Source organism: Salvelinus sp. IW2-2015, linkage group LG23 (genome assembly GCF_002910315.2).
Source record: "Salvelinus sp. IW2-2015 linkage group LG23, ASM291031v2, whole genome shotgun sequence".
NCBI lineage: Eukaryota > Metazoa > Chordata > Actinopteri > Salmoniformes > Salmonidae > Salvelinus > Salvelinus sp. IW2-2015.
In genome coordinates, this window is record NC_036863.1 from 37,964,217 (window position 1) to 37,986,944 (window position 22,728).

Below are 22,728 nucleotides of genomic sequence, written 5' to 3' on the forward strand. Positions count from 1 at the left end.
TAAAAATGCTTTTACGCGAAAGCATTACCTTACGATTATTTGAGGAACATTAGCCAGCAGACAAATCATTACAACAGCTAACAGCCAGTAAGAAGAGTTACACAAGTCAGAAAATAGAGATATAATGGAAATCAAATCTGACACCGTGGTTGGATTCACAAGAAGTTAATCTTTAAACCTATGTAAAATATGTTTTGTTTTCTGAATTTTTATAATGAGTATTTCTGTATTTGAATTTGGTGCCCAGCAGTTTCACTGGCTGTTGAAGAGGTGGGACGCTAACRTCTCACGTACCCAAGAGAGGTTAAAACCTTTTTATTTAATTTTTTATTTATATCCTGGAGCCTGCCCCTTTTTAAGCCCATAACCATGTGTGAGGTGTGAACTTATGTTTAGCTAAATGTGTCCCCATGTCAGAGTCGCTCCTACGCCCCTGATCATAACTCTTTTAGTTGGTAGTTTCAGTAAAAGAGGAAGTCAGGGTTAGATGCACAGACAATGTTATAGAAAGAGCCATTTCTGAACCAACTTCCTCTTTCTGCCTTTCACTGAAATAGGAGGTAACATCAGATTTAAACATGCTTAGTTCATGACATATTGTACATTTATATGTTTCAATAAGCATGGTAAAACACAGATGCAATATGTTTTATCAATGATCAGAATAACAGTAAAACTGGCAAATACTTTTGTTTCCACACACACACCACACACACACACACACACACACACAAACGCTTCTTTGGTATCAGAGATTTCCAAAGAGGAAGGGACTCATAAGAACTGAGACTGTTTTACAGTATCGAATCCAAAACTTCAGACTTCAACTGTGAGATGACTAAATTGGAGCTTTCTCACACACGTATTTATAGAAGTCACACAGACACACACGATATGGCAGTACACAATTCCATGTACAGTTCTTTGTGATAACAAAGCTAAGGGTATGGCTGATGTTTTGGACGGCCCAGGTCCAAGTCCCATGGTCAGAGAGTGGGCTTGGGGGTCTGCCTCATGAATTATTCAACACCGTCTAACTCTAGCCCCCTCTTTTCCCCCTCATTAATAATTGATAGCACGACAGACATATGTTCCATTTCTGAAGGACAGATTTGCGGGAGGACAGCCTCCTCTCAAAATGAACCTGTTTTTAGTTGTCTTCAGCAGATGCTAACATCAGCACAGCCTAAAGGTGGGCTTGACCTCCACAGACCAACAGCAGAAACAGATGCCCAGTACACTTTGTCACAAGGTCCCCCGCTGGAGGACACACAGCCAAACACATTCTGCAAGGTGACATTAAAGGCTTAGCAAAATGACATTGGAAATGAGAGGTGACAATAATTTTTTTTTAACTTCCTTTGTGTGTCCAGTGTGACATATACTTTAAACTCACGAGGGTAGGAAGGTAGGTTGGGAAGTGATAAGAAGCATGTATGGAAGGCAGGGAGGGTCGTGTATTTGCACTCCCACTGACTGCTGTGACTCAGCCTGGAGACGTGCCAGAAGCAGTCAGGGAGACTACCTGTTGTCCTCATTACCATCATGCTATCATCTGTCAATTGCCACTCCTCAGATCAACATCTGACCTCTGGGATGCGATCATGTGATCCTGTACAGGGTGGTCCTAAGAACCTTTCCACTTCCCTCCTTCCCCTCTGCCACCTTGACAGCTAACCTCTACTCTAAGTCAATCTATTGAGTAGAGGAACRATGGGTTTTTGGAGACCAACAACTCAGACAGACATCTGCTAACTCTATGAAATAAATAAAAACCGAGATAGAATGTGGGACAAAAGGAGTGTGCCAGAACCAATCACTTAGCAGTCTCTGGACCTGGCCCAGACCCTACTCAGCGGGCAGAAGCAGAGGGGAAGGATGAAGGGTGATTGGAGGAAGTGTGAGGGAGTAGCAGCATTGGGATTACTTTATTTCCTGAAACCAATTTTGTGTGCAATAACACACCCACTGGCTGTTTTTAGTCTTTGAAACCCGTTTTGTGTTTCCAATGACATGGTAGTTATGCAGTGTGAATCCAAATGTATCAGGCAGAGCTGGGATCAATAACAGGCCCTGGGATTGGCTGCTGGGCACAGTGAGAACACGGTTAATTAGCTCAATTTTCCTAAATCAATCATCCATAATACTCGATTTAGGCACTAACGTATCGTAATCACCAATCACTGTGATTTGGAGGACAGAGGTTGCAGACTGGTGGCAAGTCACTGTGGTTTTGTGGAAGGGATCCAGAGTTGCAGAGCTGGTGGCAGTACTGTGTATTTGGAAGCAGAGGTTGCAGAGCTGGTGGCAGTACTTGATTTGAGGACAGGGTTGCAGAGCTGTGGCAGTACTGTGTTTGGAGGCACAGAGGTTGCAGAGCTGGTGGCAGTACTTTGATTTGGAGGACAGAGGTTTGCAGAGCTGGTGGCAGTACTGTGATTTGGAGGACAGAGGATTGCAGAGCTGGTGATACTGTGTTTTGGAGGACAGAGGGTTGCAGAGCCTGGTGCAGTACTTGATTTGGAGGACAGGAGGTTGCAGAGCTGGTGGCAGTACTGTGATTTGGAGGACAGAGGTTGCAGAGCTGGTGGCAGTACTGTGATTTGGAGGACAGAGGTTGCAGAGCTGGTGGCAGTACTGTGTTTTGGAACAGAGGTTGCAGAGCTGGTGGCCGTACTGTGTTTTGGAGGACAGAGGTTGCAGAGCTGGTGGCAGTACTGTGTTTGGAGGACAGAGGTTGCAGGCTGGTGGCAGTACTGTGTTTGGAGGACAGAGGTTCATGAGCTGGTGCGCAGTACTGTGATTTTGGAGGACAGAGGTTGCAGAGCTGGTGGCAGTACTGGATTTGGAGGACAGAGGTTGCAGAGCTGGTGGCAGTACTGTGTTTGGGGCAGAGGTTGCAGAGCTGGTGGCAGTTATGTGTTTTGGAGGGACAGAGGTTGCAAGCTGGTGGCAAGACTGTGTTTGGAGGACAGAGTTCAGAGCTGGTGCAGTACTGTGTTTTGGGGGACAGAGGTTGCAGAGCTGGTGGCAGTACTGTGTTTTGGAGGACAGAGGTTGCAGAGCTGGTGGCAGTACTGTGTTTGGAGGACAAGGTTGCAGAGCTGGTGCAGTACTGTGGTTTTGGAGGGCAGAGGTTGCAGAGCTGGTGGCAGTACTGTGGTTTTGGAGACAGAGGTTGCAGAGCTGGTGGCAGTACTGTGTTTTGGAGGACAGAGGTTGCAGAAGCTGGTGGCATACTGTGTTTTGGAGGACAGAGGTTGCAGAGGCTGGGGCAGTACTGTGTTTTTGGAGGACAGAGGTTGCAGAGCTGGTGGCAGTACTGTGTTTGGAGGACAGAGGTTGCAGAGCTGTGGCAGTACTGTGTTTGGAGGACAGAGGTTGCAGAGCTGGTGCAGTACTGTGTTTTGGAGACAGAGTTGCAGAGCTGGGGCAACGTGTTTTGGAGGACAGAGGTTGCAGAGCTGGTGGCATACTGTGTTTGGAGGACAGAGGGTGCAGAGCTGTGGCAGTACTGTGTTTTGGAGGACAGAGGTTGCAGAGCTGGTGGCAGTACTGTGTTTTGGAGGACAGAGGTGCAGAGCTGATGGCAGTACTGTTTTTGGAGACAGAGGTTGCAGAGCTGGTGGCAGTACTGTGATTTGGCGGACAGAGGTGCAGAGCTGGTAGTACTCGTGATCAGCATAAGATACTAGTATGCAATAGGAAAATTGTATAACACACGATGTTGCCTGAGGTCTGTGACACGTATATGCTTGGAATCCTTGTTATCGTATCGCACTTCTCTGCAGTTCTAATGAGGGTTTTGAAATCATTCCAGAAGTACAGAAATACATACTCTCTGATGGCCTTTGGTTTGAGTTATCATAGTAATCTGTCCTGCTCCCAATTTCAAGAGATCATTTAATCCCACATGTGCGGTGAGAACCATGAGCCAAAAACAGAAACAGATCAGGGGAGCCAGATATTTTCAACGGCAGATTGCGTCGTCAGTAACGGCATATAGCTGTTTATACACAGGAACCAGTTTCTATCTTCAACAGAGATAGTAACATACAATATATCATGAGCCATCAAGGATCTGTAAAACCTAGAGCCTACGAAACCTTTCATAAGGAAGTAGTTTCATCTTCAACAGAGATAGTAACATACAATAGAATCTATGAGCCCATCAAGGATCTGTAAACCTAGACGTCTACTGAAACCTTCCATAAAGAAACAGTTTAGCACCTGATAGGTCTGATATGGCCATGGGGCGGATACCAATCCTGGTCATTGATCACATTGAATGACTGCCTATGGTGAGCTTTTTTCCCCAGAGCTGGGCCTGAAGGAAATACATTTCAAGCATGTACCCTACTGTAGGCTACACCAAATACAATATATCATTTCATTTATTCATAAATGCTTTTGTTGTTGCTGTTTTTCCCCCTCAAAAMGATTTGCTGATGAGAAGGAGCTTAAAAACGCATCAGATGTAATCTTCATGTGAGATGTAGGTCAGGAGTTGAACAGAGACTTATGGTTGGTAGGCTGAAGGCTGCCTGGTCTCTCTCTGATACAACAGTCCAGTTAGCCATGATGGGAGGGGGAGATATGATGATGACACCCTTCCTCTGAGGGTTAATAAGGTCAGGATGCATGTGACATCACTTCCTGCTGTACAGGACGCAGTCTCGAAAGGGAGGAGGGGTCAGAGATGGTGCAAAAAGAAAAGTGTCCAGGAAACATGRCGGCCCTATGACTCCCTTTTCATAGTAACATCCGGACAGCACACACCCTGGAGCCTTGTCCTGGGTCTAGCATGTACACCAAACAGGATGGAAACCCCACTGCGCTGAACACTCATGCCTCCGAAGCACTGAGGTCAGAGCAGAGCTTGTGAAAGACACTAGAAAACATGAGCCCAACACAGACCTGTGTTCAAATAAATTATTTCAAATACCATTTTAAATACCTKKGTTAAATGAATGGGAGTGTATTTGAGTCTGCTAAAGTACCAAGGGGCTGACAGCACAGTCCTGATAGAATGACTGGTTCAACACAGGTCACACAGAGAGCCAAGATACTCGGGATAGAGGCAGAGATCTGAGATCATTAGCAGCCACTCACAGCTAGCAGTGTTTTATCAGCATGGTTAGACACTGCATCAAACACCAGTGTCCTAGCTTAATGATGTAGTGAGGCAGTGCATGCCTGGTTTGGCTTCCGRGGCACTGAGACTGCTCTGCTCTCTGGTTTCATGAGAGGATGTGTGGACTGTGAAGTGGGCCCGCTGAACTGTCAYGATGAACGCTCCCAATCTTCAGAAAGTCCTGGAGAGCCCTTTAATMCCCTGGCTGCCTGTTTTGGGTAATCCCTCTTTGCTTAATCTTTTGATAGAAGAGGAAAAATACTGTAATTTGTCGGTTATTGTGATTTACTGTAATATGAACTTTATACGTACAATATAGTGAAGTATGCGTATTGATCTCTTAAAGGGACATTTCACAATTTTTCAACTTCAAATTCATCATCTCCAGCACCACCCCAACATCAACATTTGTGAAATGTGCACGTTTCTAGGTTTTGTAATAAAAGATATAGAGGAACATAAGTGTTGTTGGGGTGGTGCTGGAAATTATGAATATGAAGTAGATTTTTTTTTTTTTAAATGTCCCTTTAGGTGTTTCAAATGAAAAACATTAACCAATTTTCTATAAAGTTGCAAAACTTACATCCTGTGCTCTACCTTTTGTTTGAACGAAAGCACAAATGCAGATCTAACAATAATATAGGAAGTGACAGATGTGACCGCAGAACTATGTTAGTTCACATGGCCTTTAGGGTGGGGGGACAATTCTCGCTATAACTTTGTTTTTATAACTAATACAGTCAACAGAGTCACTCGTTACCCTGTTAGACACAGAAACCACCAGACATGTTGGATAGTAGTCTGTGGAGGATGGAGAAGTGAACCTCTGCAGCTATGCACAGAAGTGACATGAGGAGGAAGCTGTGGTCACCGTAGACCCCTATTGCGTAGTTGAACCAGAAGTCTCACTGGGCAGTTAGAGAACAGCACATACAGTACTGGACTAGTTAAAGCTTCCCTTTATCAGTCTGACTCCTTACTTTAGTATACCGTATGTCCCGCCTAGGGCCCCCAAAAGGCTAGGGTAGGCCCTGATCTTTGTCGACCCACAGAACATGGGAGTAGAAGGATTTGACTGCAGGGCAGGTTCCTCTGCAGGCATTTATATGGTTTTGACTAAACCACTGCATTTCCAGCTTTACTGTAAGCTGGCAATCAATTTATAATGCATGAGACTGAAAACAGAGACTGGATTGATCAAATATTTAGCATGTGTTATTGTGTTGTTAAAAGAGATGAATTAAATGAATGGCCACTTGTTGTGGATGCATGCAGCTTTTGATATTGTTGATTGCGTGCTTACAATCAATCTGTCATTGGTTCACTAAAAGCACCAGGGAACTATCGAGTGGCTCCAGGGGGAACGCATGGCTATACAGTGGATGTACAGCCACTCCATACATGCTCAGTGTGTATTCAAAGWACACACAAATGCTGTAGTCCTTTTTCTAATTTCAGACAAAATACAGTATTTCAAAGAATTCTATCCTAAACTATTTTGCATACCCAGCTATCACCTTCAGAGTACACATTGTTTCATCTTGACTCCCACAAGTCCGGACACTATGCTGGGAGATTCAGAGACCTTGGATGGAAAGTAAGTGKCTGGGCTTGGTACCAGCAGGGAGATGGAAGCTGCTGCCTGTCATTGAACACGTCTCTTAACCTGATTTGCTTCAGTAAAAAAAAACTTTCAAAGAACTGAAGAAATTGATATTATCCAGAAAATATATCAGAGTGAGTTGCTGTGGTTAAGGACATCCAGTACATAGCTTGAGAAATGTCAGAAAGCATGTCCAAACATGTTGTCATGTTTACATGCCACCATGGTCTAAAATATTGTATCTTTGCAACCAGGCACAAGGGGATTGTTCCGTTATGGGGACAGAAGGTAAATTGCAATTCTCCAATATTCAGTCAATATCTGGAGTAACTATTTACATTCAATTGTGCAGAGGCAGAGAGAGCAAGAGAGAGAGAGAGAGAGAGAGATTACTCCCTCACTCACCAGTCACCTCAACATCTCTGCAGCATTCTGTGCTAACGCGCACCGGGAAACATGCGTGTGAGCTGCGTCGCTGCACCTGCTCTCGAGGCTGCAAATCATCTCGAGACAGGAGATGCATGAGAAATAGCGAGACAGGAAGCTGCCTTTAGAATGAAGAAGAATCTAATATTTGTATTAAAGACCAACTGGTTTCCGATATCGTATGATTGACGTCAATTTTACCAGAGAGAAGGGAACAAAGAAAGGGGATGCCAGGAACCGAGGCAATTCATTTGAAAACAACCTATTTTCGCCTGTGAGTTAACCTGAAACAAATTGTCTGTAATGAGAAAGAATTAGGATGTTTAGAATAAGTGTAGATAATGAAATGCCACCTATGAATAGTGGCCCTCATTTAAGCAATAGACTGGCCTGTCACTTATTGACGGAAGTCTTACTCTATCATTTCCTGTAGGGTACCTTGGTTAATTTCGAGACAGAAAAAAATGTAGATATTTACGTACTGGCTATCCTACAATTGTTTTGTTATGTTATTCAATTAAAAAGCCTCCCTCTATGGGACTAAATGGCCCCTGAATATTAGTATGTTAAAATCCACTTTATACGTTTAATTTTGTTATTTTTATTTAATTGACTCTTACAAGCTAAAGTCTAGGTGTCATATTTTAATTAAATAAATCAAATATCTCACTATTAATATCCTCACTAAATTGAGGTTTTGATGTACAGACCCTCTTTTTATTTTTGCCCTTCTGGTCCAAATCATCCTAAAGTATCTCAACATTGATTGTGTAACTCAAAGGAGTTGCTTATAGATGACTTGGACATGATTTTGAAAATGCTAATATAGGTACCATTGACTTGCATTGACTTGCATTTATTGAGAGAGAGAGAGAGTTGGTGGGATATGACAATTTATGAGCAAATGTGACCATAAAATAAAATAAACAAGCAAGGCTGTGTTACAGTTGGGATGTCAGATAATGTGTGGGGTTGTGTGGATTTACAAGTCCGGTGGCGTTGAATGTTTCTGCTTTCTCTGGGGATTGTATATGATAGGAGAGGATGAACTTTAATGTCTCAGAGGGGAATATTGTCTTAGACACACAGCAGGCTACTGTATTCAAAATAGACACTGTATGAGATAGATAGAGGGAGTCTTATTCTGTTGGCAGCCTGGCTAGCATTGTTATGTTTATTACTATTTTTTTCTCAACTTGTTTTAGGACAGGAAGGCCACCTCCCCCTTCCTGCAGTGTTCTATTGTGACTKTCCGTAGAGGGGATGTGCTGGGCCACATACGACTGCTTGGCAGCTATTTTTGCAAAGGGGAAAAAAATCATAATGCAAGTATTGAGAGGTAAAACAATACAGAMCAAAACAACACACGTCAGAGCTGCTTGTTTGCCTATTTCGATTTCTATGCGTCATTGTTGAAAAGAAATGCATTCGAATTTCAGGATAATGTTTTGACAAAGTGGCTTAAAAAACACTGGTGTATAGTTTGATTTGCAACCACTGAACACAACCTCAGTGATTGAATGAAATCTGAGGTGTCAGGAAGGATAATAGCAGTATGGGTGGGAGATGGGTGTCTGAGGTTAATGACCGTCGTTTTGTCTCTGTGCACAGGTGACCAGTGCCTCCCTGTCATCCAAAGAGAATGGATGACAGGGGATAAAGAGCTGGGCTCTTCTCATGGTTAACTCTCCTCTCCTCTGTACATTCTACCAGCAGGACCAAACCAAAACTGGACCAAACCAAAACTGGACCAAACCAAAACTGGGGCACACCAGAATCGTAGTCATCTGCAGAGCTGGAGAACGTCCTAAAATAACTTGGAATGGGTGTACGCTTTCCAGACTTAAAACATATAATTGTATCTGACTGTGGGACATAACTGTCATCTAATAGTCCTCTGCATTTTGTTATTTACTCATCCGGTTTGGGAAAGTGAGGAGAGATAGTTGGAGGATTGGAGTCAGAGTCTGAGGCACCATGCAGTCTGACGACCTCTTCCTCCGCAAGTTCTGCCGGCAAAGGCCGCGACCCCCTCTGGCAACGGTCAACTTTGACTCTAAGCGGGACGGTGGGGTACGGGCGAGGGTGCTGGCAGGGGAGTGGCCCCCGAGGAGGGACGGGGAGGGGGCAGATGGGGAGAGCCTTACTACCCCGAACCGTGTGAGTCTGAACCTGAGGTCAGTGGGCCGAGGACACATCATGCAGAGAAGCAACAGTGACGTGACGCTGGGTGACCTGGACTCTTCTGGTAAGGTGGGAGGGAAGGCCACACGGGTGGTGGGGGAGAAGGCAGGTGCCGGGGCTCAGGGGGACTCAGGGGTGGTACTGCACAGGGAGTATGGCAGCCTCTCCTCACTGGAGAGACAGACAGGTCTGTCAGGAACACAGGAGCTCAGTGCAGACGACCAGGGAGCTCTGAGCCCCAACGCCCTCCGCTTCAAAGACCCCTTCCTGCTGCTGGGTCTGCATGCAACACCCCCAGAACCAGACGGCTTCTTCAGGGCTCTKTCCGCCCCCACAGGAGAAACCCCAAAACCAGCCAAGCCCCCCAAGCCTGAGGGGCTGAGCAAGAAGGCCAAGCCTTCACCCCCACAGATCCCCCAACCAGGTCCTTATGACAACCTGGGAGGCGGAGCCTGGGTCAGGAACTTTGCTCACTATGATGTTCAGAGCATTCTGTTTGACCTCTTGGAAGCAGCCAGCAATCGAGACAGCATCGGCCGCAAAAAGAACATCACCTCAGGGGCGTCGGCCGCCTCAACGATGCGCCCCCTCACCCAGGCCACACCCTCCTCCCCCTCGCAGGGTGGGGGTAGTGGTGGTGGGGCTGTGGAGGACCCTGACCAGTGTCTGCTGGACGAGGGAGATGGGAACGACAACGAGCTGCTGCTCAGCTGCCCCCACTTCCGTAACGAGATGGGGGGTGAGGAGCGGGCGGGCCTGGGGCATACGCAGGGAAGAGGGTGCCTGTGGCTGAGCCTGAGGAACCCCAACGATGCAGTGTCAGTACTGGAGGAACCCAGAGAGAGCCACRTCCAACAGCAGGGCAAGAGCAACTACTTCATAGAACACGCAGACCTGGGAGCCCACTACTACCGCAAATAYTTCTACATGAAAGGTGAGTGCTGCATCGGTGTGTGTGAAAGATCATGTTTGCTTTACCTCAATAAATGATTGAGGCTGTTTGTGTTCGTCAACAACGGTGTTACAGGGATATTTMTTTCCACTCCTCAGATCATCAGAACTTCTTTGGTATAGATGACCGACTGGGTCCAGTGGCCATCAGCTTCCGTAGAGAGGAGAAGGAGGGGTCCAGTGGAGCTCAGTATAACTACAGAATCATCTTCAGAACCACTGAGGTCAGTCTACACTACACATTCAAGGTCAATATGAGTATACAGTATTGACAGACTTCTAGATCCTTTTCTGAATACATACCGCCATTCACACATACCCATACTTACTATTATCGCACACATTTGTCCATCTACTCACACCCCTCGGGACTGTCCCTGCCTCCCAGCTGAAGACTCTGCGAGGCTCCATCCTGGAGGAGTCCGTGCCGTCAGCGGCCCGCCACACCACCCCGCGCGGCCTGTCTCCTAAGAGGCTCCTGGAGTTYATCATCCCTGAGCTCAACCTCCACTGCCTGCGTCTGGCCTCCACCTCGCCCAAGGTCCGAGACACCCTGCTCAAGCTGGACGAACAGGGGGTGAGTAGGACCCACCCTGGGTTGACCCCTCTCAGTGTCCTGCGCATGGCCAATAAGATGTCAGATCCATCAGGATACTCTTTTAGATGGTTCACGTTAACCTCTTATGGAGCAGTCTACAGAGAAATGTGTCTGATCTGTCCATTTTGATACTATCACTTGAACTTGAACAGGCATTCAGAGAGGTACAGTGCATCTATTCTAAAAGTTTTTGGCTGCCATGGTTATTAGCAAAAACACAATAGTTGATGAAAATCTCTCTCTCTCTCTCTCTCTCCAGCTGAACTTCCAGAGGAAGGTGGGGGTGATGTACTGCCGTGCAGGCCAGAGCTCTGAGGAGGACATGTACAACAACGAGAGCTCCGGGCCGGCTTTCGAGGAGTTCCTGGACCTGCTGGGGGAGCGAGTGAAGCTGAAAGGCTGGGAGAAGTACCGCGCTCAGCTGGACACCAAGAGTGAGCACTGCACATACATACTATCTACACGTTATCTACAGGCAGGATATATACTGAACAAAAATATAAATGCAACATGTAAAGTGTTGGTCCCAATATCCCCCAAATTGTTCATACGCACAAAAAGCGTATTTCTCTCAAATGTTGTGTACAAATTTGTTTACATCCCTGTTAGTGAGCATTTCTCCTTTGCCAAGATAATCCATCCACCTGACGGTGTGGCATATCAAGAAGCTGATTAAACAGCATGATCATTACCCAGGTGCACCTTGTGTTGGGACAATATAAGGCAACTCTAAAATGTGCAGTTTTGTCACACAACACAATGCCACAGATGTCTCAAGTTTTGAGGGAGTGTGCAATTGGCATGCTGACTGCAGGAATGTMCACCAGAGTTGTTGCCAGAGAATGTCATGTTMATTTCTCTACCATAAGCCGCCTTCAACGTTGTTTTAGAGAATTTGGCAGTATGTCCAACCGGCCTCACAACCGCAGACCACGTGTAACCACACCAGCCCCAGGACTTCCACATCTGTCTTTTTCACCTGCGGGATGGTCTGAGACCAGCCACCTGGACACCCGATGAAACTGTGGGTTTGCACAAGCAAATAATTTCTGCACAAACTACYAGAAACTGTCTCAGGGAAGCTCATCTKCGTGCTTGTCGTTCTCCCCAGGGTCTTGACCTGGCTGCAGTTCGGCTTCTTAACCGACTTCAGTGAGCAAATGCTCACCTTCGATGGCCACTGGCACTCTGGAGAAGTGTGCTATTTACAGATGAATCCTGGTTTCAACTGTTCCGGGCAGATGGCTGACAGCGTAGCGTGTATTTGTAAGTCGCTCTGGATAAGAGCGTCTGCTAAATGACTTAAATGTAAAAATGTAAATGTATGGCGTTGTGTGGGCAAACGGTTTGCTCATGTCAACGTTGTGAACAGAGTGCCCCATGGTGGCGGTGGGGTTATGGTATGGGCAGGCATAAGCGACGGACAACGAACACAATTGCATTTCATCGATAGCAATTTGAATGCACAGCGATACCGTGACGAGATCCAGAGGCCCATTGTCGTGTCATTCATCCTCCGTCATCACCTCATGTTTCAGCATGATAATGCACAACCCCCCCATGTCACAAGGACCTGTACACAATTCCTAGAAGCTGAAAATGTCCCAGTTCTTCCAAATCAAATCAAATCAAATGTTATTCCATGACCTGCATACTCACCAGGCATGTCACCCATTGATCGTATTTGGGATGCTCTGGATCGACGTGTACGACAGCGTTTTCCAGTTCCCACCAATATCCAGCAATTTCGCTCAGCCATTGAAGARGAGTGGGACAACATTCCACAGGCCATAATCAACAACCTGATCAACTCTATGCGAAGGAGATGTGTCACGCAAATGGTGGACACACTAGATACTGACTGGCTTTCTGATTCATGTCCCTACCTTTTTTTAAGGTGTCTGTGACCAACAGTTGCATATCTGTATTCCCAGTCGTGAATTCCATAGATTAGGGMCTCATTTATTTATTTCAATTGACTGATTTCCTTATGTGAACTGTAACTCAGTAAAATCGTTGAAATTGTTGCATGTTGCATTACATTCTTTGTTCATTGTATATATTGAGTCACAGGGCATCAGGGGTTAGTAAGCACATAAGATTAACACTATCTAACACTGTGTAATTGTAGCAGTATTGGGAGAAGCTGTATAGTCACTGTGTGTGTCCTCTATCTTAATACTGTCTATCACTGTGTAATCTCAGCACCTAAAGTCAGACTGATAGTGTAAACACAGACTAAAAAAACGATCTGGAGACTGTCTCTCACTCTGTTAGCTACGAGGCTGATAGCGACGTGTGTAAACCTTTCTGTGCGCGTGCGCGCGTGTGTGTGCATACAGCGGACTCCACGGGGATCCAGTCCCTCTACACGCGCTACCAGGACTATGAGGTGATGTTCCATGTGTCCACCATGCTGCCCTACACGGCCAACAACACACAACAGGTAACAAACAACACACAACACATACACACTACACACTGCTTTACAGGACACTAAGGAAACGCAGTCAGACAACTTGAAGCCCTTGTAATGATAATGTGATAACATGGTTGTTTAGAAAGTCCTTTTTCATCGAAAATGATCAGAAACGGAGTTTCTTAGGCATAGTTAGGTATTTTTGGGGCAAATATTGAAGAGAATAAGCAGCATCCCTCGCGAAAATGTATGAAAAATAATCTTCTTGATTCTGTGTTTATGGTAACATTGTTCTTTGGTTTTAAAACCTACACATTTCCCCATATTCAAATGAAGGCCTCCCCGCTTGAGGAATGTCGCACAACAAGCACGGCAGGCAAATGACTTGTTCCTCTGCGTCTCTATGTCCAACTCACACTCTAAAAGCATGCTGTGTCTGCCCATACACTATAGATAGTGAGCTACTGCCACTCTGTCTGTTTGGCTGGCAGTCAGGCTGGGGAGACGCTCACATCTGTCAGCTCTTCTGGTGGAGTAGCTAACTGCACATGATCATTAGTGGATCAAATAACCAAAATGTATTAACAGCTCTCTTGACTACCTCTAACCCCCCTCCCCCTCTCTCTCTCTCTGGTACTGTAGTTGCTGAGGAAGAGGCACATTGGGAATGACATAGTGACCATAGTGTTCCAGGAGCCAGGGGCTCTGCCCTTCACTCCTAAGGCCATCCGCTCCCATTTCCAACATGTCTTCATCATCGTCCAGGTGGAACAGTCCTGCTCTGACCATACCTACTACAGGTGAGAAAATAACCTTCTCTCCTGCTCTACCACTGTACCTGGCTGCTCCACAACTGCCTCAGTTGGTTTATTTTCTTTCAGCATTATCAATCAGAGATTACAGGTGTAAGAACTGTGTAACAACATGTTCACTGTTATCATATTGTACTTACCAGGGAATCAAAACTATGACTGTTTAGCAAGACTGATTATGAGGCTGGATTAATTTTTCTATGATGTTTAAACCCTAACACACTCTCTCCTTTCCCCTCTGCTGTTGTTGTTGACTATACTTTTCCACCTCCTCTCTCTCCCTCTCTCTCTCTCTCTCTCTCTCTCTCCCTCTATCTCAGGGTGGCGGTGACACGCTCCAAAGACATCCCGTTATTTGGGCCTCTGTTCCCTACGGGTGCTCGATTCCCCCGTTCCCCTGCCTTCAGAGACTTCCTGCTGGCCAAGGCGGTGAACGCTGAGAACGCTGCCGAGAAGGCGGAGAAGTTCCGCTCCATGGCCACGCGTACACGACAGGAGTACCTGAAGGACCTGGCAGAGAACTACGTGACCACCACGCCAATCGACTCCTCCACCAAGTTCCCCCTGCTGTCCCTGGGGGGCAAACGCAAAGACAAACTGAAGGGGGCCAARGGGGCAGAGCTGCACAGTGCTGGGGCGCTAGTCTGGGCTGTGAGGGCCACCAGTGGGAATGAGGAGGAGACAGGAGGACAAAAGCTGCCCTGTCTACTGGGGGTTTCAGCTGAATCAGTGGTGCTGATCGAGAGATACACACGGAGGGTGGTGTTCAACTGCTGCTGCCGCGACGTRATTGGCTGGAAGGCGTTGACAGACAGCAGGGCCTGCCTGGATATCTTCTATGAGAGGGGGGAGGCAGTGTCAATCAGTGTGATGGACAGCCAGGCAGAGGAGATACGGGAGATGGTGCAGAGACTAGAGGTGAGTGGGAAGGCTTTCAAACACCACTGCTCAATATTGTGTTATCGCATCATGGTTTCTCTTCCGATGTTACATAACTGTATTCAACTCACTGTGTCCTGTTGTTGTCTTCAGCTGGTGACGCGGGGCTGCGAGGCGCGGGAGGTGACCCCGCTGCGTGATGGGGTGGGCCAGCCAGGCTTCCTGATGAGCGAGGAGGGCTTTGTGACGGACCTGCAGCGGTTTGGCTATGCGGAGAGTGGGGGTCTGCAGCTGGGGGCGCGGGTGGTGMGGCTGTGTGGTCACGCCCTGGTGCACCTGGGGCCGGAGGAGAGGGCCAGACTGCTCCGCACTGCCCACAAGATCCACATCACCGTCATCCCTCCAGACGAGAACGGCAAGCCCCGCAGGTCAGAGAGGGGGGTGAGGGGGAGTGAGAGATGGATGGGGATAGAGGACAGTGGGGAGGGGAGGGGAGGGTAACATGGCAAGGATTAGGGGAGAGGCAGATATGGAGAGAGGGATGGGGGTCAGGGTTGTAAAGAGTTTTAGTAGTGTGGTAGGTGAAGAGTAATGTTGATGAGGGGATGAGGGGTTAAAGGAGGAGGAGGAGGGAGGGCTGAGGGGAACAGATTCATTCAGGAGGCCAGGGAGGCACCATGCCAGGGTTACAGCTGTTGTTTATGGCGTGCTGTAGTCAGTATCCCACCAACTGGCTAACCACCAATCAATGGCTCTAATGGCCTCTAATGATAGTGGCCCAGGTAGTGGCTGTTAGCTGAACCCTCTACATCCTTTTAATGTCCGCCAGATCGCCAGTGTTCCAGTGTTACTGCAGCCTGGTGAAGGAGGAACTGCTCAGATMGAGGAAAGGGAACACTTAACAGGATATTAGCTTCACAACTTTGCTTACCACATACCTGTCAAACTGGCTAGTGGAAATATCTAGAGAGATAGTGGATGCTGCTTTGACAGTCCTGTTCAACATCAGCCCCCAAAAAGTGTGGCGGCTGTTACAATGTTGTCACATCTTGTGATAGGGAATGACACTTCTTGGATTTCAAAGAGATTCCATGTTTCTTCATAAGTTTTTTTTTTTTTTTATCCTCCTCATCCGTCTGGCTCGGAGGTACTGCTCTAGAATACTCCCACTAAGCACGAACCGACGCAGACGTGTTTTTACATTTTTTWAACTTTTTTTGGTGTGGTCCGGACCGGYATTGATTTCAACATCCACAGACTACAGTATAGCACAGTAGAGTATAGTACAGTATAATGTATATAATGTATATGACAATATAACTTAACTGTACTCTACTGAAKTAAACTTTACTCTGCTATACTCTACTGAGTTAAACGCTGCTGTCCTGTACCATACCGTGCCGTACTCTACTCTACTGTACTCTACTTTGCTCTACAGCAGTGCTTCCCAAACTGTGGGAAACACTGTCATTCAGCAGACGCTCTTATCCAGAATGACTTACAGTTAGTGCATTCTACTAAKGTATATAAACAACAACATATCACAGTCATAACAAGAAAAAAACATTTCTGTAACCGTTACTGAGAATGATATTTTAGTTAAAGTGGTCTGTTGGTTTATTATATGCAGTAGGTTGGACTACTTTAAACATCATCTTTGCCAGATTTAAAGTTTTTGAAAAAGCTAACATAAGTGCATGTGACAGGGGGAAAAAAGTATATTCTTGTGATATAACGCTTACTTCCTTTAGAATGTATGTGCAGTTGAAATTTGGCCAATCATATTTTCAACATCTGTAAATTACGCGTTTTCTACGTTCATTCAGAACAGAAAATGAACCTGATTTCAACGTCTGGGAAAAGTTGTATTTTCAACGTCCGGAAAATACGTATTTTCAATGTCCGGAAAATATGTATTTTCACCTTTCATTCAGCACCTAAAATGAACCTAACTTCAACGTCTGGCAAAGACGTCTTTTCAATGTAATTTTGCTTACTGGATTGTATCATTCCTGAACAAACTGAATGCTTAAAAAGGGAAGTATGAATATTTCCTCAGTAATAACATGTTGTCGGTGTATATTCTGTCTCTGATGGCTCCAGGAGTTTCTCAGAGTTGTACCAGAAAGCCATCCAGGATGCAGAGCGTAAGCCTGGGGAGGGCCAGTCTGGAGAGGCYTGGGTACTGGACGAGAGGGAGGAGGAGGAGGAGGAGATGGAGGAAGAGGAGCGTGAACAGGGAGAGGGAAAGGAGGCGGAGACTATGGAGGGACCAGCTGAGGGAGGAGAGGCTGAGGACAGGCCGTCAGAGAYGGGACAGGGTGAGGAGGACAAGGGGGACCAGGGCTCCCTTTTCTCCACACCCAGCCTGCCTATTTTACGGGCCACCTCCCTGCATGACCACCCACCCAACCAGACCATGGAGGCGATCAGCCACTCCCAGCTAACACGCAGCTACTCCTTAGAGTACTCCCGGGACATATGTGGCGGGTACGTGACCTCCACCCTCAGTCTCATCATGGTCCTATTTTGGCTAGGCTACTTTGAAACAAGGTAAGACATGCTTCATAAAATGACATAAAACGTCCAGGTTTAAAACAATTACGTTTATGGTTAAATAGTTTCAAAATGCTGACCCCTCCGCTCAGGTTATCTCTGCTTTACTCAGAGGATTTTCTGACATCCGGGGGCTCGACATTAACGCGTGTCCTCTCATAAAAAAAATTGTTGGACTGAGTGTTCAAAACATTRGGAACACCAATCTTCCCATGACACAGACTGACCAGGTGAATCCAGGTGAAAGCAATGATCCCTTATTGATGTCAACTGTTAAATCCACTTCAATCAGTGTAGATGAAGGGGAGGAGACAGGTTGAARAAAGATTTTTAAGCCTTGAGACAATTGAGACATGGATTGTGTATGTGTGCCATTCAGAGGGTGAATGGGCAAGACAAAAGATTTAAGTGCCTTTGAACGGRGTATGGTAGTAGGTGCCAGGCGCACCGGTTTGAGTGTGTCAAGAACTGCAACGCTGCAACACAGCCAACTTGACAACTGTGGGAAGCATTGGAGTCAACATGGGCCAGCAGCATCCCTGTGGAACGCTTTCTACACCTTGTAGTCCATTCCCCGACGATTTGAGGCTGTTCTGAGAGCARAAGGGCGTGCAACTAAATATTAGGAAGGTGTTCCTAATGTTTATACACTCAGTGTAGATATAAGTTGTCCGAATGAACTAGTAAAAAAAATACATAAAAATCACAATATCAAACAATTACTTCGATCAGAGAGACCAATAATATTCAAATCTATTTTTTCATGTACATAAATAACAAAGCCTACAGGTCAAAGTGTAGGTGATATGCATATTGGCTACAGCCTCATGTCCTAATTCCATAAATATAGGCTAAACACCAGTCATGTTTGACAAATATAATGAAGGATAATTAACATKAACCTTTAAGGGCTTGATTCTGTACTTGAGGCACGGTCTGTTCAGATCAAACGGTCCGGAGAGTAAAGGACAGTGCCTGTTGCGCACCGCACATCACCCACCTTGAATCTGAGCGGAGGGGTCAGCATTTTGAAACTATTTAACCATAAACGTAATTGTTTTAAATCTGGACGTTTTATGTCATTTTATGAAGCATGTCTTACCTTGTTTCAAAGTAGCCTAGCCAAAATAGGACCATAGAAATTTTTTGGGAATTATTTTTTACATTTATGACATTGAAACCAGCATTTTTGTCATGTTCTATTGGTTTTCAATCCACATTATTTTTTTTGTCAGGCAGCCAAAGCATATTAGTAACTCATGCTAGTTGATGCATCTTTAGATCTCCCCTCTTACTTTCTAACAGATATTTTCATCTCTGTCACATAGAACCACTTGTGCRTGTGGTGTGCTGTGGAGAAAGGTGTTTTACATTTTGGAACATTCGCATGTAGCCTACAGCCATGTGCGCATTGTTGAGCTTATAATATGAAGAAATAAAATAGAAACTTTATCGAAATGTTAAGCTTAATGGTCTGGTCTGTTGCATCAGCCTCATTGCTWTTTAAAATGTTTTATAAATATTTATACACATTTTTTGGGGCTGTATAAATTCGTGGTCTCTCGCCCCAGAACTGTCCCAGAGTTTTCAACGTTCAACATATTGTTTGTCGTCTCAGGGACAATGGGACGACATAAATTTAGAGCCATGGAGGGAATTTRTTTTATAAAGACATAAAAAGTATTTAGTTGTAAATGTAATGTTTCAATATTTTATAGGCTACCATAACGCAGGATGACTAGGATGCAGGGCTTGACAGTAACTTTTTTTGCAACTTATCCTTGTGACAAGTAGAACAGATTTTTTACTTGTCCAAAAGCTGAAGTCATTTGTCCCCCCCCCAAAAAAAAACACAATTCTGGGAGTCTGTAACACCATTTTTACATAATTGTATGATGCAAGGAACCCCTTTACAAAATAAAATGCATTCCTATCTTTTTTACGATAGAGAATCAGACAAAAATGAAGGCTACACTCTTTGCATATTCAAGTCTGTCTCAAAATACAACACAATCCTGGATGATGGTTGACCACCCTTGGTAGTAAAACATAATGGTTTTACGAGGTATTATTTTGTGCGTGTGTATTTATGGTTTCACAGTAAGCAGAAGCAGACTGCTAAACTCAAATCTTAGCCCAAATTTGAGCTATCCTGAAGATGACTAGATGAACTAGTTTGCCCTCCAGATWGGATTGGAAAGTCATTAGTATAAACAGCGGATTTATAATGTATGTCTCAATCTCCCCGTGTCTCTCTGTGACAGGCATGTGTATGACAACGTGGGTGTGAAGATGGAACATCACATCTATGACAACCCAGAGGAGCTGAGAGATGCCACGCCTGACCTCATCCTGGCTGTTAGATCCAAGGTGCCACTGGATGAGGAACAGGTACAGAGACACATATGGACAAAAATCTGGTGCGTGATCTGATGAAGGTTCCCTATTCGATAAACCTCTAACCCTCGTCTCTCTGTCTCTCTCTTTCACTCTCTCTCCATCTCTCTCTCTCTCTCTCTAGTTTGTAGGGGCTGAGTTGGGTGAGGAGAGGACGTTAGCGAGTGACCCCTCCCTATCCTCCACCCGGTTGTCGTGTCTGGACAGAACAGAGAGAAACTCCCGAGCTCTGAGCCTACACAACTCCATCACCAAGAGTGGGTATTCCGTCACACCACTCACTCTATCCTCCATAACAATCCCATTTCTCTCAAATGTCCTCGCACACCTCTATACCATCAACACATCCTCAAATATCAACTTCTCCTAGATAGACTTCCTCTTTCTAGATGAGGTTGGGGATGTGTTATGAATCCCACTTCCTATGTATTTCTCCTGTATAAAAYGGCATGCATGGACGATAGCGAAGAGGGATCTCCTCAATGATCTTGATAACACTCATAATCGATAACAAACAGACCGTTGTTCCTCTGCCACAGCAGCCAACAGCTTGAGAGGGAGAGCAGTCAAACAAAAGAAAGAAGCTGTAAAGAGTGAGAGATGAGTAGCTGTGATARGAGGAGGAGTGTGAAGGCACGGCTAGGAGGCTGATCGGACGGACAGGCAGCTGTCTGAAACAAAAGTCCTCTGTGCAGACCCTGTACCCTGTACCAGCTGATAAGGCCAGGCGGAATGGTGCTGAAATTGAACAATTACAACTGTTAAAAAATGCTCTCCGCTTTAATTGAGCCTCAAATCCGTTTTTTAGCCTCCAGACCCTTTCTCCCCTAAACCCCTCTCCTCATTATCCTCCTTTAGCCCTGCCTTCCATCCCCTTTGTCCCTCTTCTTTCATCTTGGCTGCCCCCTATCCCCCTAACCCAATATGCCCCCCGCCCCTTTACCACCCCCTACCAGCTCCAGTCTAAAGGAGGGACAGATGGATGGTGGGAAGGGTGGGCTTTAGGCTGCCTCAAATCAGGGATCCCTTTTGGACCATCTGCTCTCTCTCTCTCTCTGCCGTGAGGCTATGCAACTCATATTTCTATAAGAGCACACACACTCATCCTCTCAGCAAATACTTTGTTTTTTTTGGAGGAGATTGTCTCTGTTTCCCTCCCCACACTCCAGAAGCCAGTCACACACAGAGATGGAAAGAACCCACTTCTCCCTCTCGCGCTGCAGCTAGTCGGCCAGTGCCACCGAGGCGGCAAAGCATCATGATAACACCCCCTGGTGGTGGCTCTTTGTCATTGTTAAACCAGAGAATTTGCCTGCTCATAAATCCCACAATTCTATTGTGTTGTCATACTGTATTGTCCYACATACACTCATGGTCTGCTGCTCCCCTCAGAGATATGCTTTTGTGAAGAAAGCACATTGAAACTCTGTTTTCTCTCTCAGTCCTGTCCGAGAACACAGATTCCTCAGAGGAGGAGTGGCAGTCTATAGCTGATCTAGCCACCGCCTGTCGCAGCATCCTAGAGGCCTTGTCGCAGGAAGGTAAGAAAACATCTGCATGGGATTACARCAGATTATTMTTTWATTTTTTTACTAAATACATCTACTTCTGTTATATTTTACATATTATCACTGGAAATGGCAAACGTGGCAGTGTTGAAAATAAAACACTGTACATATTCTATTCAKTCTATATGACTGTGTGGTTGAGCTYAGTGACTAACACGGTTGAGTGATGTGTCATGTTTCAGATCGTAAAGCAGGAGATGGGACCCAAGGAGCAGACTCCCTGACAGATGGCAAGCTAAAGGACATGAAGGACAGGTGGGTTTGAGTCTCCAGCTTTTTACACACACGCACGCACGCACACGCGCACACACTGAGAGTGGGTCACTGTAGACCTCTGCATATTTCTCTCTGTATGTGAACTCCAAATGGTGTCTGACTCATTGTGTGGTTCTGTGGCTGTGGGAGTTTCTGATTCAGAGATGGACTGTTGAACAGTTCTCAAAGTTCAGCCTCTGTTGCTCATCATGATACTGGCTCATTGGCATGTTGCCTGTCCTTATCTCTCTCCTCATCGTCTCTCACGCTTTTTTCTCTTTCTTGAAGAACTGACTAACACTCGTTCTCTGTTCTGTCATGTATTTTCTTTCTGATTTAGTCAGTGCATCAGCCTCCCTCCTTGATTCAGTGTGGTGGCGTTTCTCTGGCAGCCCATTCCCTCCTTATTGTCTCTCCCATTCTGACTCCATGTCTCTCTTGCTCACATACATACATGTATTTACTCRCTGTCTTCTCATACACACACCAAACCAAAAGAAAGGGTCCCTACTGGTAACAGATACAGACACTACCTAAATACAGGTAACTGCCAAAATCAAAATAATGGAAACACSTGAGTAAATGAGGGATACAAAGTATTTTGAAAGCAGGTGCTTCCACACAGGGGTGGTTTTAGAGTTAATTAAGCAATGAACATCCCATCATGCTTAGGGTCATGTATACAAATGAACAGTTGCCCATTATTTTGGCTACCATGGCAAGAAGAGATCTCAGTGACTTTAAAAGAGGGGACTCACAGGGGCATGTGGGTTTAAAGTGTGTGTGTGTGTCTCAGTCACCAGATCTCAACCACTAATGGGAGATTCTGGAGTAGATCTTGAGACTGCGTTATCCACCGCCATCAACAAAACACCAAATTAGGRGGATTTCTTGTTGAAGAATGGTGTCACATCCCTCCAATAAATTTCCAGACACTTTAGAATCT

At 45.6% G+C, this 22,728-nt stretch overlaps 2 protein-coding genes across 10 annotated transcripts in view; one reads left to right on the forward strand and one right to left on the reverse strand.

Moving 5' to 3' along the window:
* Positions 1 to 22,728, reverse strand: part of LOC111950065 (cdc42 effector protein 2-like) — a 140,935-nt gene that overhangs the window by 23,733 nt on the left and 94,474 nt on the right. The window lies entirely within an intron of this gene.
* LOC111951174 (signal-induced proliferation-associated protein 1) overlaps positions 1 to 22,728 on the forward strand; it is a 54,194-nt gene that overhangs the window by 23,247 nt on the left and 8,219 nt on the right. For 6 of the 9 annotated variants that reach the window (XM_023969226.2, XM_023969225.2, XM_070434597.1 and 3 more), the window contains 13 exons: positions 8,877 to 10,281; positions 10,398 to 10,522; positions 10,687 to 10,875; positions 11,156 to 11,330; positions 13,239 to 13,342; positions 13,958 to 14,115; positions 14,448 to 15,045; positions 15,160 to 15,434; positions 17,110 to 17,496; positions 19,827 to 19,953; positions 20,084 to 20,216; positions 21,402 to 21,500; positions 21,710 to 21,782. In XM_023969226.2, the coding sequence (XP_023824994.1) occupies positions 9,141 to 10,281; positions 10,398 to 10,522; positions 10,687 to 10,875; positions 11,156 to 11,330; positions 13,239 to 13,342; positions 13,958 to 14,115; positions 14,448 to 15,045; positions 15,160 to 15,434; positions 17,110 to 17,496; positions 19,827 to 19,953; positions 20,084 to 20,216; positions 21,402 to 21,500; positions 21,710 to 21,782 (3,584 nt within the window). In that variant the 5' untranslated portion in view covers positions 8,877 to 9,140. Of the gene's footprint in view, positions 1 to 7,200; positions 7,438 to 8,876; positions 10,282 to 10,397; positions 10,523 to 10,686; positions 10,876 to 11,155; positions 11,331 to 13,238; positions 13,343 to 13,957; positions 14,116 to 14,447; positions 15,046 to 15,159; positions 15,435 to 17,109; positions 17,497 to 19,826; positions 19,954 to 20,083; positions 20,217 to 21,401; positions 21,501 to 21,709; positions 21,783 to 22,728 lie in introns of those variants that run through there. The other 3 variants (XM_070434599.1, XM_070434600.1, XM_023969223.2) reach the window with 3 other exon arrangements.